Source organism: Pan paniscus, chromosome 9 (genome assembly GCF_029289425.2).
Source record: "Pan paniscus chromosome 9, NHGRI_mPanPan1-v2.0_pri, whole genome shotgun sequence".
Lineage (NCBI taxonomy): Eukaryota > Metazoa > Chordata > Mammalia > Primates > Hominidae > Pan > Pan paniscus.
Window position 1 is genome coordinate 16,339,168 of NC_073258.2, and position 13,647 is coordinate 16,352,814.

Genomic DNA, 13,647 nt, shown 5'->3' on the forward strand with positions numbered 1-13,647 from the left:
GAAAAACCACCGAGAAAAAATGTTAACCTCAGGATTGACATTCAAATCTGCATTTTTAAAAAGATCACTTGGGCTTCAGTGCAGAAGACAGATGGAAGGAGAGCACAAGTAGACAAGGGCAACCCAGTTAGGAAGATGAGAGAGGATGTCAACACAGACAGGGGTAGTGGTGGAGAAGAGCGTGAAACTTGATGTGGTGATGGATCGGATGAGTGTAGAAGACAGCAGAGGTCTGAGTGACAGCCAAGCTGGTTTAGGAAAACCTAGCTCAACTAGTGGGATTGGAGCTTGGTGAGCTGGTTAGAGCCTGCCGTCATAGCCCAGATGATAGGGCCAACACTGTGTACTGGAAAGTACCTCATTTGGTGTTGGGGATGCCTGTTTTAAATCCTGGCTCTTTCCCTTAATAGCCATGGAACATTACCTCAGCAGGTAATTTCATAGGCTCCTAATCTGAACAATGGGAGTGCGGAGGTGAATTGGGACTGCCTACTTCCCATAGTTTTCCTGTCAATATCCAATAAAAAGTTAAATATTGCATTCCTGCCTACTTCATGCCCACCCATCTCCAACTTAGATTTGAACCTTTTGTAGATGAATAGAGGTTCAAGAGCACAGATTTGAGCTTTCAGACATAAAATAAGCTTTGTGAAGACAGGGGTCACAATTTATTCATTTCTGTAGTTTCCTGCCCTCTGAGATAAGATCGGGTACACTTTCAAGAACCACTTATTTTAGTTTGTAGCATACATCACAATTATAATTTTAAAAGATTCATATAATTATGTATTTAATATTTGCCTTTGCCACAGGCCTGTAAACTCCTCAAAGGCAAGTAACATATCTGTGTTTTGTATCCAAGCACTGAGCACGTGGAGGGTCTTTGTCATGAATGAATGGATGGATAGATGGATGCATGGATGGATGGATGGATGAATTTTTGTTCCGTCTTCTACCTACTGGTCAGCACAGAGTCTAGCTCCAAATCTACACTTAATGAAAGTTTGCTGGATGAATGGGACCGTGCAACTTGGAGTGCAGCATGAGCTCTGAGCCAGTCGAGTGAAGATGCAGACAATTCCCTCAGCACTCAGACATGGATCTGAGCCTCACCTCAAAAAGGAGGGCCGATCAGCTGGATCAGGTGCTGCTAGGGTCAAGAAGGGCTAAGGATGAGAGAAGAGCATAATTGGCTTCAGCAAGGGGTTACTTTCAGGTGACCTCTGAGAGAAGGCGTCCAGTTAATAGTGGCAGTGGGAATTCCAGCAGAAGCACTAAGGAGTAAGTGGGCAGGCAGGGAGGAATGGAGATCTCCCATGCACCTAGCGCCCTGGGCCTGTTTGTAGCGTTATGAAAGAGAAAACCCTGACCTGGAAAGCAAAGGAGATTGCTTGCTAATTGTAGGCACTTGAGGTGTGTCGAAGGCCCTGGGCAAAGAGAAGACGAGGAAATCAAAGCTTTTGAGGGCACCTGGGGAGGGATGTTTGTGTGCACTGAGAGGCAGGGGGCTTATGGTATCCCCAAGCGGGTGAGGGAGCGGGTGCCACTAGAGACCAACTCGAGTGTTTTATATGGGTCATATCATTTACTTCTAGCATATCACCCCACTACCTCTAGGAAGGATGTACTGGCACCCACCCCCACTCCCTTGTTCTCCAGAGCAGGAAACAAGCTTGGAGAGTGCGATAACTAGCCCAAGCTTCACAATGGGTGAGTGGCAGGACTGAGGTTTGATTCGGGTCTCTTCCCAGAGAGACACTGGGAGGGATTCTTGCCCCAGGTCTTTTCCCTTCAGGCCCTCAGGCTCAGCACCTCTCTGAACATCTGTCCCTGGGGACTGAGAATCTGAACTAAAATGTAAGCCAAGAAAATACAGGCTCTTCATTGAATCTTTGGAAACTCCTTTCCTGGGCTGTAGGCGGACCTTCCTGAGCCTTAGGCACTTTTGCCTTGGCTGGCTCTTTCCTCCAAGTTAAGCATATTTTATGACTGTGGAGGTATAAATACAAATATATTAACATTATATAGTAAAACATTTTGTTTGACATAAACTTTTTTCTTCTGATTTTTACAGAAAACATTTTCATAGATCTCCAAAAGTATCGTGGGCCCTAAGCGCTGTAGCTAAGTCGTTTCTGCTTTCTCAGCCTCCAGTCTGACATGTTCCAATATGGCCTTGGGAAGAGCAATGGGCCCGGAGTCGCCGCATCTAACCCTGCTGTAACTGGTCGCAAGTCTCAGTTTGCTCATCTATAAAGTGAGCGAAAGTAATGTAATCTTTATTGGGAGTAGGGAACATGAAGGCGAGTCGATACAGTAAGTAAGCCGCCAAGCATATTGCTGGGCACAGAGCAGGTGTGCAACAAAAGTTATTTCTCAGGCTTTCCCTCCTCTGAGCGCCGTCCTCCAGAGGGTCCGGAGTGTAGCTGGGGGTTGGAGCAGCAGCCTCCTAGGCGATGGGACAGAGCCCACAGGGTCCGGTATGCCACGGTTTCTTCGTCAGACCCTGGGAATCCAACGTCGCAAAATAAACACGGCCCCGCCGCTAATCGCCAGTTCGGAGGAAACAAAACAGCGCTGCGCTGGGGGATCTGGGCAAAATCAGCCCTCCCTCCTCCCGCTCCTTCGCCGCGGCCCTCCCCTCCTCGCGCTGCTCTCGTTCGCTTGGCTCAGCTCAGCTCAGCTCAGCGCAGCTCCGCGGCCGCCAAGCCGAGGCGGGCACGGTCTCCGAGTCGCCGACGCCGGCTCCGAGCTCCCTCTCTCCGCCGCGCCTCCGCCAGGTCGCGCCTTCGTCGGGACCACTTCGGGCAGGAGTCGCGTGGCGAAGGCCGGCGGCCGCGGCACAAAGTTGGGGGCCGCGAAGATGAGGCTGTCCCCGGCGCCCCTGAAGCTGAGCCGGACTCCGGCACTGCTGGCCCTGGCGCTGCCCCTGGCCGCGGCGCTGGCCTTCTCCGACGAGACCCTGGACAAAGTGCCCAAGTCAGAGGGCTACTGCAGCCGTATCCTGCGCGCCCAGGGCACGCGGCGCGAGGGCTACACCGAGTTCAGCCTCCGCGTGGAGGGCGACCCCGACTTCTACAAGCCGGGAACCAGCTACCGCGGTAAGTGGCCGCCCGGCGTGGCATTAGGAGCGCGGGACCCGGTCCCCGAAGGGCGCCGACCTCGCGGTGCCGGAGGAGGGCGCGCGGTCTCCGGGCGCGTGGCGCGGGTGCAGCCCGGCAAGGGCCCTTCTGTCCTGGCTGCCCTCGGCCCTTGCATTCGCGAGCTCGGCGCGGATCATAATCCAGCGTGCCGGGCCGTCGCGGGGGCCGCAGCCAGGAGAGGCACCCGGCGTTTCCGACGCGCGGTTCCCAGGCGGAGGATGTAACTGAGCCACGCGTCACGCCGGCCTGACTGCAAGGGAGGCTCGCTTCTCCCCCGGCCGTCTGCAGGAGGGAAGTAAACCTGCCTTTCTCCAAATCGGTCTGGAGGGGACCCAGGCTTCTCTTGGTCGGGTCCCGGGCAAGGCAGCCACTCCAGCTTTCCCCGCTCAGTCCCTGAAGGAGAGGGTACCCGATTCTCAAAGACTGGCCCGGGGCGGGACAGCCACTCCGGCTTCCCTGGATAGGTCCCTTCAGGAGAAGGGACTTTGGCTTCTCCCTAACCGGTCCCGGGGCGCGGGAAGGGGAGGGGCAGGGACAGCCTAAAGCTCCTCGAAAGGGTCCTTGGAAAGAACCCCAAATTATTCTCTCGTGGTCCCAGACGAGACAGAGTATCTTGGGTTTCCAGAACAGGTTCCCAGTGGGGACAGGGTCCTCAAAGAGCTTGGGGTAAGCTCCGAGCTGGAAGGGGAATTGGATGAAGATGGAAAGAAAAGCCCCGATGCCCGAGGCCTGCTCCCTGGAGGCCGGGGAACCTTGGCTCCGGCAGCTCGGAGTCTCCGCGTCCCAGGGATGTCGCGCCTACGCCGCTCGGCTGAGAGCGGGGTTTCGGGAGCTCAGGGAGGAGGTGTCCAAGCAGGTGAGAGCCTTCTAGGCGGGACAGGCAGTTCGACCAGCACCGACCTGAAGACGCCTGACTCTGTCCCCACGCCCGCCACCTCGCTCTTCAGCAGGGTCGTCTCCCCAGACATCGTTTCCCCGTGCAGCAGCAGCCGCTTTCTGGGTGGGGGACAGGTAACCAGGAAGGGAAGCGAGCCTGTCTGGCCTCACCTTAGCTCCCGCCAGGGAGCGTGTCCTCTCACCCTCGCCCCTTCATAAGTCAGCTCTGGTGCTAAGCAGGGATGAGCGGGTCACTGGGGCACCTGGTGGGGCAAATGGGCTCCCAGCTGCTGTACTTTCCTCCCCGCCTTCCCAGTTCCCCAGAGAGCCTTGGACGGAAGCGGTGGGAGCAACACAGGAGAAAGTCTGGGGCAGCGTCAGCGGGCGCCAGGGCCACCCTTCTTGGAGCGCTTTTCCCCCTTTCCCGGGTTTGTGTCCCCGACTTTCTCCACCCGGAGCTACCCAAAGCCGGCTCCTTGGTGCCCTTGACACCTTGGCGTGCTGAGCACTTTGCAAGGAACAGTCTGACCCCGGCGCGCAGCTCCGCGGGATCCTGGGTACTCCACGAAGAAAGATTTTGGGCGGAGAACACCCCGCCCAGCCCGGGAGGGAGCGCGCGGCTTGGCACCGCGGCTAGAGCGAGCCGCGCCGACGGGCGGCGACTGCCACTCGGTGGAGCCGGGAGGCGGCCGATCCTCCCTGTGGACCGCAGGGAAGCGGGTATGACTTCAGTGGCCTATTCGGCCCTCTCCAAAACTGAGGACCTGAGTTCACAGGGGAAACCGTCCCCGCTCCACGTAGCAGAGAAAGAAGTGGCTCTGGGGTCCAGCAGACTTGGGTTTACTCGCTGTGTGACCTTGTGCAAGTCATTTAATTTCTCTGCACCTATTTCCTAGCTGGAAAAAAAAAAGCTGTTTATCCACCCTCTCCTGGTGGTAGGGAGTAAATGAGTTTACAAAGGTGAGTGTGCCTGAGCTAAAAGAGATTCCTAATAAGCGTAACAGTTGAATGTGAGGCCTTTATTGGTTTACTAATGGAGGTAGGTTCTTGATCAGATTTTTGTTTTTGAAGAGTGTTGTGCGTTTGAAAGCAGGTTTCCTCAGCTCTCCTCCAGTCCCATTCATCTACCGGTGGTTATTTGGGTCCTCATGAATTAATTGAATGAATGAATGAGGTATTTTTTCATATCAGGAGGCTTGCCTAAGACTGTTGCTAATGCAAGCCCAGGAAGATTTTTTCAGTGACTTAGACTAGTCTGAGGTTCAGGCCAAGTGTACCCAGCGTCTCTTTTCACACTAATCCTCCGTGTTTTAGTTGAGCATTGGCAGCTGGTGGCCCTAGCACTGGGAAGGAGATACAGCTGGTATTCACGGGGCCAAAGAGGTTTCAGAACTACCTAAACGTCCAGGGCCAGCAGGTGGGGAACTGGGACTGGATAGGGAGTTTCCTGGACTTTCACCCTACAGGCTACTCCTGCCTAAACAGCCATCTGGACTTTGACACCCCAACTCAGGCTATAGATTGGGCAATCATCTTTTCTCCCTTCTTATGGCTGAAAGACCTTGGAAGAGATCTTGCAGGAACCATGCTGAGGTTTTCCAAGTAAATATCCTGCAATTAGCAAACCTGATTCTGCCACTCAAAGTCCGAAAGAAAAGGTACTGGCCTAGTTTGTGACATTTTCTGTTGGCTCCTTCTTTCTTAGAATAATTATGTTAAAAGTAACTCGAACACATTCTGCTCATTGTCCTGACTTAAGGCTGTGAAGCTGGCATTCCCCTGGTGTTCTATTTGCTTTTTAATTTTTTCATGAATTAGGATTCCTCACAATCCTTGGAATCAATGACTTGTTTTCCTGCCTCAAATCTTTGTCCACAGTATTCCAGTTCATCCCCAAGCAGCTTCTGTTCTTTGTGCCTGCTGTCTAAGTACAGTCTTTAGGTACTCTAGACCGGAATAAAATGGTCACTATTAAAAAAGACTGAAACATGGAGTTTCTTCCCCAAAACCTGAATCCAGTTGAGATCATTATTTTGTCTTTTCCAAGTTGTTAGTATTATATTGATTTCCTTTTCTTTCCCACCACTTCTCTCTACTCTCCCTCCCTCTTCCCACAGTCCCCCCTCCCTCCAACGGCAATAATTGTGCTTTAGAAAGCTCTGAAAGGCCTGCTCTGTTTCTGGCCAGGGCCTCCTTTGAAAAGGAGATTACAGTGATTAAAAATAACAAGTTGAGGATCCTCAAGGGGCTTCCCTTATATAGGAGGACAATTTGCAGGACCAGCCTTTCCCAGATCACAATTTCAAGCCAAACAGAAGAAAATCCACTGAAATATTCAAGAATTGATTGAAAATAAAAGAGGCTCTTTTGTCTTACTGGAGGTCTGTTTATTAGGAAAATAAAGTCAGACTCTGGCTAATGAGAGTGGCTTTTCCTAGATGTATTTTAAAGAGACATTTCAAGGAACTTGATGGGAAAAGAATGTCCAGTAGAGGTTTCAAAAGCTGGTCCAACTTCAAGCATAATTGAGGGGTTTGTCCTAAACTGGGAGGTTTGGAGACCTCCAAAGCTGCATGGTTTTTCCGTTGTCCCACACTGAGACACACACTGACCACAGGGGTAGACACCTCAGCCTGGTGGAAAGCGCACAGGCTTTGATGTTGGGTGGGTTGGTTTCAGGTCCTCCTTGGTCACATATTCACTGTGTGATCTCAGGAAGCCACTTCACCTCTCTGAGCCAATTTCTCCATCTGTAAAATGAGGGTGTTTTGATTTTTTCCCAGCATTCCTGTGAGAATTAGAAATAATTCATGTCCAAAGAAATTGTCACACAGTGGTTGCTAAAAAAATATGTTATGAGATGATTATTTTGGAAATAGAAAAATACTTAGCAGCAAAGCCCTGGATAAGATATTGTGTTAAGTTCTTCCTACTCATCTCACTTATTCCTTATAGTACTTTGAGGAAGTTTCTGATCGTTACTGTTTTATGGATGAGAAGACTAAATCTCAGAGAAGTTTATTCCTTATCCGTGGTCACACAGCTAATAATCAGCAGAATCAGGATACAGTCTCAGGTCTGTCTGACTCCTAAATCTGTGCTCTTAACCAGTCTTATGTGCTGACTCAATGAAATTAGTTGGGAATAGAATGAAATTCACTCAGCTACTCTCAGCCTTCTGGATGGTGAGACTTCCTTCAAGGAAAACAGAACAACAAATCAAGATAGTAACTGATATCTCTCAGGAGAATTACTTTATATTACTACAAAGTAATATAAAGTGATAAATCCTTATTCACATTTGCTGTTTTCTCTTATTGGCTTCAGTGTTGCATTTCCCCATAAACTAGAGGATTAATTTAGAAACATGAAGAACCTTGTCTGTCTTTGGCCAATTCCTTTTGTTTGTGGGGAAACAAAAACAAATTGGATAGGAAAAAAAAAAAAACCCAGAAAGAAAAAAAAAAAGAAAAAACAGATTTGACTGTTGTTTTATTTTTACATACAGATATTATATGACCATGCCTGTAAAATTATATGTTTGGAAAGGACATATTTAGGCTCTGAGAAATTTACACAAGATGAGGTCTTTTAAATAAACTATTTCCTGGATGGTGGAGTTTTTAAAAACTTAAGTGCTGCTGATGATATTATAATTAAGCCACCCCTCCTACCTCTCTTCCCTTTTTTGCACCATTCCCTGCTTTTTTGTTATGTAACTACTTCTAACCATTACTTAAGTATTTAGTTCAAACTGATAATAAAAATTAGAAAATGCAAACATAGCTAATGCTTAATGGTTGTGGAGATTGTTTATTGCTCTGAGTTTTAGGAAACGAAAGAAATAAAAACATACAAAAAAGCATATCAAAATGGAATTTTTCAAGGTTTAAAACTTGAGTACTCCCCCATACACAGATAAGTCGTTTCATTACAGCTGACTCTTTCAGTTGCATCAAGAAGCTATAATCACTGATACGTTTACCACTATGGGCTGGTATATCAGGAGCTTTTCACTCTCACACTATCCATTTGCTTGTTATACAGACTGTCACATATATATAGGTCAATATCAATTTCTGTTGTGAGGTGGGGGGACTCTTACCATGTTATATTAGTCATAGTACAGGCTAAGCTCATGTTACTAACAGAATCCAAAACACAGTGTTTTAAACAAGAGGTAAATGGGAGATCCAGCATGATGGGAGGCTTTGCTCCATAAGGCCATCCAGGAACCAGGCTCCTTCTACCTTGTTCCCTGACATCTTCTTGCACTCTGCTGTGTAGTTGGTGGCTACTTAGCCGTGTGTAGCTATGAAGTACTTGAAATGTGGCTATTCTGAATTGAGATGTGCTGTAAGTATAAAATACACAATGACTGTTGAAAATTTAGTATAAAAAGAGTAAAAATTGTGTATTATTACATATTAAAATTATAATTGTATAAAGTAAAATACACTAGTTAAAACTAATTTTGCCTATTTTCACTTATGTTAATGGATACCTGTTAACAAAATTAATTTCACCCAGCTTGAGCTTATTTCTACTAAACAGCACTGTTTTAAGTTGTTGTTCTCCTCAGCACCGTTACAGCTGAGGAGAACCTCTGCACACCTGTATTCAGTCAGCATGCAGTGGACTGGGGGGAGAGGAAGTAGAGGACATCAGTTTTCTTTTAATAATGTGACCCAGAAACTGCACCCAGCACTTCTAAACACACTCCGTTGGCAAAAATTTAGTCATGTGGTCATACCTAGCTGCAAGGAAGGCTGGGAAATATAGCATTTAGCTGGGTAGCCACATGCCCAGCTAAAACTTGAAGAATTTATTTTTCAAAAAGATGAAACAGAAAGTAAATTTCTAAGGATCATATTAACGGTCTCTGTCACATATTTTCATGCATAGTCATGTAAAAACACAATATATCTTACTTTCTCAGTGAAAGGTCAGCTAGGTGGGTCAACTTGACAACATATAAACTGATGTTCCTGCTAAGAATCAGCAGAGGAAGCCAGATGCAGTGGCTCACACCTGTAACCTCAACACTTTGGGAGGCTGAGACAGGTGGATTGCTTAACCCCAGGAGTTCAAAATCAGCCTGGACAATATGGCAAAACCCCATCTCTACAAAAAAAAAAAAAAAAAAAAAAAAAAATTAGCTGGCTGTGGTGTCTCATGCCTGTAGACCCAGCTACTCAGGAGGCTGAGGCAGGAGGATCTCTTGAGCTGGAGAAGTTGAGGCTGCAGTGAGTGAAGATTGTGCCAGTGCACCCAGCCTGGGCGACAAAGTGAGACCCTGTCTCAAAAGAAGGGAAAAAGAGCAGAGGCAGGAGTGCTGGGGTGTGTATGTGCAAGCTTATGTTGTGGCTTGTTTTGTCTCATTCTCCTTTCTCAATAAAAGAGGAAGCAGCAAAGAATGAAAGGAATGAGGGTAAAGCAAATCAAGAAAACAAAGGGGTGGTGTGGGAAGAGAAAAAGAAAAATGAAAACCCACTGGGGTATACATTCAGAATGAAAATGAAAGAAAATGTTTGAGTATGGCAGAGTCCCATTAGGATGGGACTACAGGGCTAGAAAAAGAAGAGCCATGGAAAGCAAAAATCACATAAGTCAAAATTAATCCTTTGAAATTATACGTAAGATATAACCCAGATACCAGCTTCAACCTAGCCTTATCTAAACACCCTACCCCCAATATTCCTGTAAGTGAGGAATAGAAACGAATTGGCATGTATCAATAAGTCTAGCCCTTCTAGTTTCCCTCCAGCATTGGAAGAGAGCAATGTTTCCTCAGTTGAGTAGCAGATAAACCCTTGGTTTGCTCTGACATGCAAGTACAAAATCCTCATCATGTGATGGAGTGAGGGAGCTGAGAGGCTCATCTCATGCTCACTCAGGCACATGCATGCATTGAATGGAGTAGCAAGTGGCCCAAATCATTTAAAGCATACATTCTCTGTTTTTTCTCCTCCAATAGTGTGCAGTTGTGTTTGATTTTTACCAAATGCACCTCTCTTGGAGCATCTATGGTGTCAGGAAGCTTGCTATATCACATAAAAAGCTTTTTGTGATGCTTGTCAGCTCCTGCTGGTATAAAATGCCCCACTTTTACAGAATGTTTTGGCAGGGATGGAGTTGGGGTGCAGATAGGACAGGGCAAGGAGTTAAGTGAGACCACTAGAAGTCCTTTGTGAGGTCTATGTAGAGCAGGCTTCTACCTTTCGCAGAATATTCATAAATTCCATGAAATGTTCAGGAAAACTTAAGGGACCTACCCACATCTACTGATTTTCTTGAGGCTAGGAGACCCATAGGAAATAACTTGAACCCTCTCTACAGTTGTGGTTGAGATATTTGCCAATATGGCTCATGGACTGGGTGAGAGAAGCAGGGAAGAGTTCCAAGAACAAGTCACCATCTGTGGGGCAGGAGTGTGGGCAGGTGGGCAGAGTCACAGCAGGATGAACCAAATGGTGATTCTAGGTGGTACAGGAAGCTCTTTTCTCCTCCTCTTCCTCCTCCTCCTCCTTATCCTCCCCCCAACTCCTGCCAACACTGTCCTTTGAATTTTCCAAATACACTAAGCTCGTTCCCTCCCCAGGGCCTTCATCCTTGCTCTTCATGCCTGGGATGGTTGTCCCCAGATCTTTGCATGGCTGACTCCTTGTCTTTTAAGGGAATCTCTTTAAAGAGGCTGCTCTCACTACCAATTTATGTTTCCCATCACTTTCGCCTGATTTTGTTTTCTTCATAGCCTTAAACACTCTCTGAAATTCTCTTGTTTATTGTCTGCCTCCTACAGCTAGAATACAAGCTTTATGAGAGCAAAGACTTTGTCTTTCTTATTTGCCATTTTATCTTCAATTCCCAGAACAGTGCCTGGGCATAGCAGGCATTAAATCATTATTTGTTGAAAAAAAATAAAGTATCATTGAAGCCCCAAGAACCCTGGTGTGAGCTCTCTAAGAGAGCTGGATGGAGGAAGGGGAAGGTATTTCTCTCTCAGCCAGACAGAAAGGTGAGCACCCAAGGGATGGCAGACAGGAGGCAAGGAGCTCCAGGTGGTGGCAGCAGAGAGAAAGGATGCCCAGTGCCACAGGGGCGTTGGCCAGAGGCTGAGGGCAGATGGCCTGTGTCCAGAGTGCAGACCACTGGGAGGGAAGAGAGAGCAGTTGCATCATGGTGGAAGCTGAAACGCTGCTGCTGTGGCGTGAAAAGCAGAGCAACAGCAGGCAAAAGGGCAGAGGCAAGGGGCTGCCAACCTCAGAAACTGGCTCTGAGAAGCTGGCTCTGAGTATCTGGAGAAGTAGGCCTGAGGGGATTATTGAGCCATCAAACCTAGACATCAATTATTAAAGTGACTTTCCCTAGAACCAGCACATTGTGGAGTCATTTGTAGTACTTTCCAAACCTAGCTATGCCTTTGGAGAGTGCAAAAACTAAACTAAAATTTAATTTAATAAAAAAACTTCCTGGGCCCCACCCTAACAAAAGGCTGGATTCCAGGAATCTTATATTCTTCTTTCTTTTTTCACTCTTTTAAAGGAAAATGTTGAGACACAAAGAAAAGGTGGCCCTTTTCCTATGAGCATGCTTCCCCATCACCACGGCTCCTAGCCCCAGCCTCCCACACACTTTAGCACCTGGTCACATCATTGCCCTATCCTGTTACTATGGGACACACTCATTTAGTGACCAGTGGAATATCCTCAAAGCCAACATGACTGCAACATTTCCCGCTTGGCAGTAGGGTGATGGGGAGAAGAGAACCATGAGTTTTCCTTAGGTGGCCACAATCACAGACTGGCGAAGCTTGAGCCAGGGCTGACTTGCTTGTACTTCTCTGCCACCAAAGTCTGCCTACCATGTAACTTTCACACATCTGTCCAAGGTTCTGTCCTTTGGAATCAAGGAAAATAAGGTCTCCCCTGGGCCGTATGTCAGCCCTTGAGATGTTTGTGAATAAATAGCTGTCATGGCTTCTCTTCTGACTAAAATGCCCCATTTCTTTAACCATTCTTTGTGGGTTGCAGTTGCTTGCTCCCTTGTACTTTGTGCCCCAGATGTGGTCTGTTAGGGGCAGGACATGATAGAATGATTATCTCCTTGTCCTGGACATTGTGGTTGTGTGAAGCTTGCCAGGTCTTGTGTTTGCTGTTTTGGCAGCTGTGCCGTAGTCTGGAATCACACTGAGCTTGCAGCCAACTCAAATTCTTGCAATTTTCTGGAAGGCCTGCTTCCCTCTTTAACCTAGACTGGTGAAAATGGTCCTTGAACATAAAATTTGACATGGTTTATCGTTAGATTTAATCCAGCATGTTTGGATCCATCCCTGTAGCTGTCAGCCATTCATGAATCTGTATTCGGTCCCTGAGTGATTTATTCACATAATCTAATTTTGGATTATGCACAGTGTTGATAAGAAGGTCTTGTAAGTCTTTATCAATGAAGTTGATAAGAATATTGAGCAACTCAGAGTCTAGGATAGAGCCCTCTGACATTCCTTAGAGTCTTTCTCTAAAGCTGATATTTATCTAAATAGTTTTGAAGTCAAGAGATCTGCTGTCATCCCAATGACATTTACATACCAACTGCCACCCCCAGCATAAGCCACCTCAGTTTAGTTCTGAATACTGTTTCCTGAGCCTGCTGGTGATTCTTATAGTTTAGGCAGAGTGTTTTCTTTCTTTGCTTCAAAATTAGTCAGGACTCTTTCCACTGCAAGTAATAGGAACAAAGTCAACCTAACTAAAGCAGAAAAGGGAATGCACTGATTCCCATATTTGCAAAGCCCAGGGGTGGCTCTTGCCTCAGGCATAAATGGGTCTAGTGACTCAAATGGGGTTCATTCCATCTCTCTCTCTCTCTCTGTCCCCCATTCCCTCCTTCGCTCTATCTTTTTGTCCCTTGCTTCTACCTTCTCTGTCTTGCTCCTTCCATCCTCAATCTCTTGGCTGTATTTTGCCCTCATTTTTTCTTACTATAGATAAACTTTCTCCAAATGACAGGGAGGATAGCTGCCAGCAACCTTCAGTGAAAATCCTCTTAGCTCATCCTGTGACTAAAAGAAAAGCCCCTTTCCTTCTAGCTACAAACTGAAACATCCCAGGGAAGATTGTGATTAGTCCAGTATGGGTCACATGGCCAGGGCAATGGCATGGAGATAGACTGGATCTGGATCACAGTCACTTTTGTGACTTGATATTTGAGGAAGGAGGATGAACTGTGATTGGAAGCCCCAGTGACCACAGGGTCAGAGTAGGGGCAGCAGTGGGGGTCCCCCAGAGCTTCCTGCCCTCATCCACTTTCCTAGCTACGTTCTCTTGGCTGACACATCTCTACCTCCCCAGCGGCATCCTTCCCATTATTCCTCCTGCTATCCACATGTTGTTCAGCTCAGGACCCATTCATCTGGCTCTGAGCTGTTCCACGACGAGGTCACACAATGGGGAAAGGATTAACTTTTATTGAGCTGCTGCAATGTGCTTCATTGCATTATCTCCTTGAATCCTCATGACAAATCCACGAGATGATAATTATGATCCTTATTTCACAGAGGAGACTGATTTATTTTTAATATATTTTATTGATTTAGCAAATGTTTTTATATACTTCCTATTACCAATTC

The 13,647-nt window shown here is 47.1% G+C and overlaps 1 protein-coding gene across 1 annotated transcript in view; it reads left to right on the forward strand.

Moving 5' to 3' along the window:
• Positions 1-2,309: 2,309 nt before the first annotated feature.
• SPON1 (spondin 1) overlaps positions 2,310-13,647 on the forward strand; it is a 305,161-nt gene continuing 293,823 nt past the window's right edge. The window contains exon 1 of the mRNA XM_034932200.3: positions 2,310-3,101. Within this exon, the coding sequence (XP_034788091.3) occupies positions 2,483-3,101 (619 nt within the window). The 5' untranslated portion in view covers positions 2,310-2,482. The remainder of the gene's footprint in view (positions 3,102-13,647) is intronic.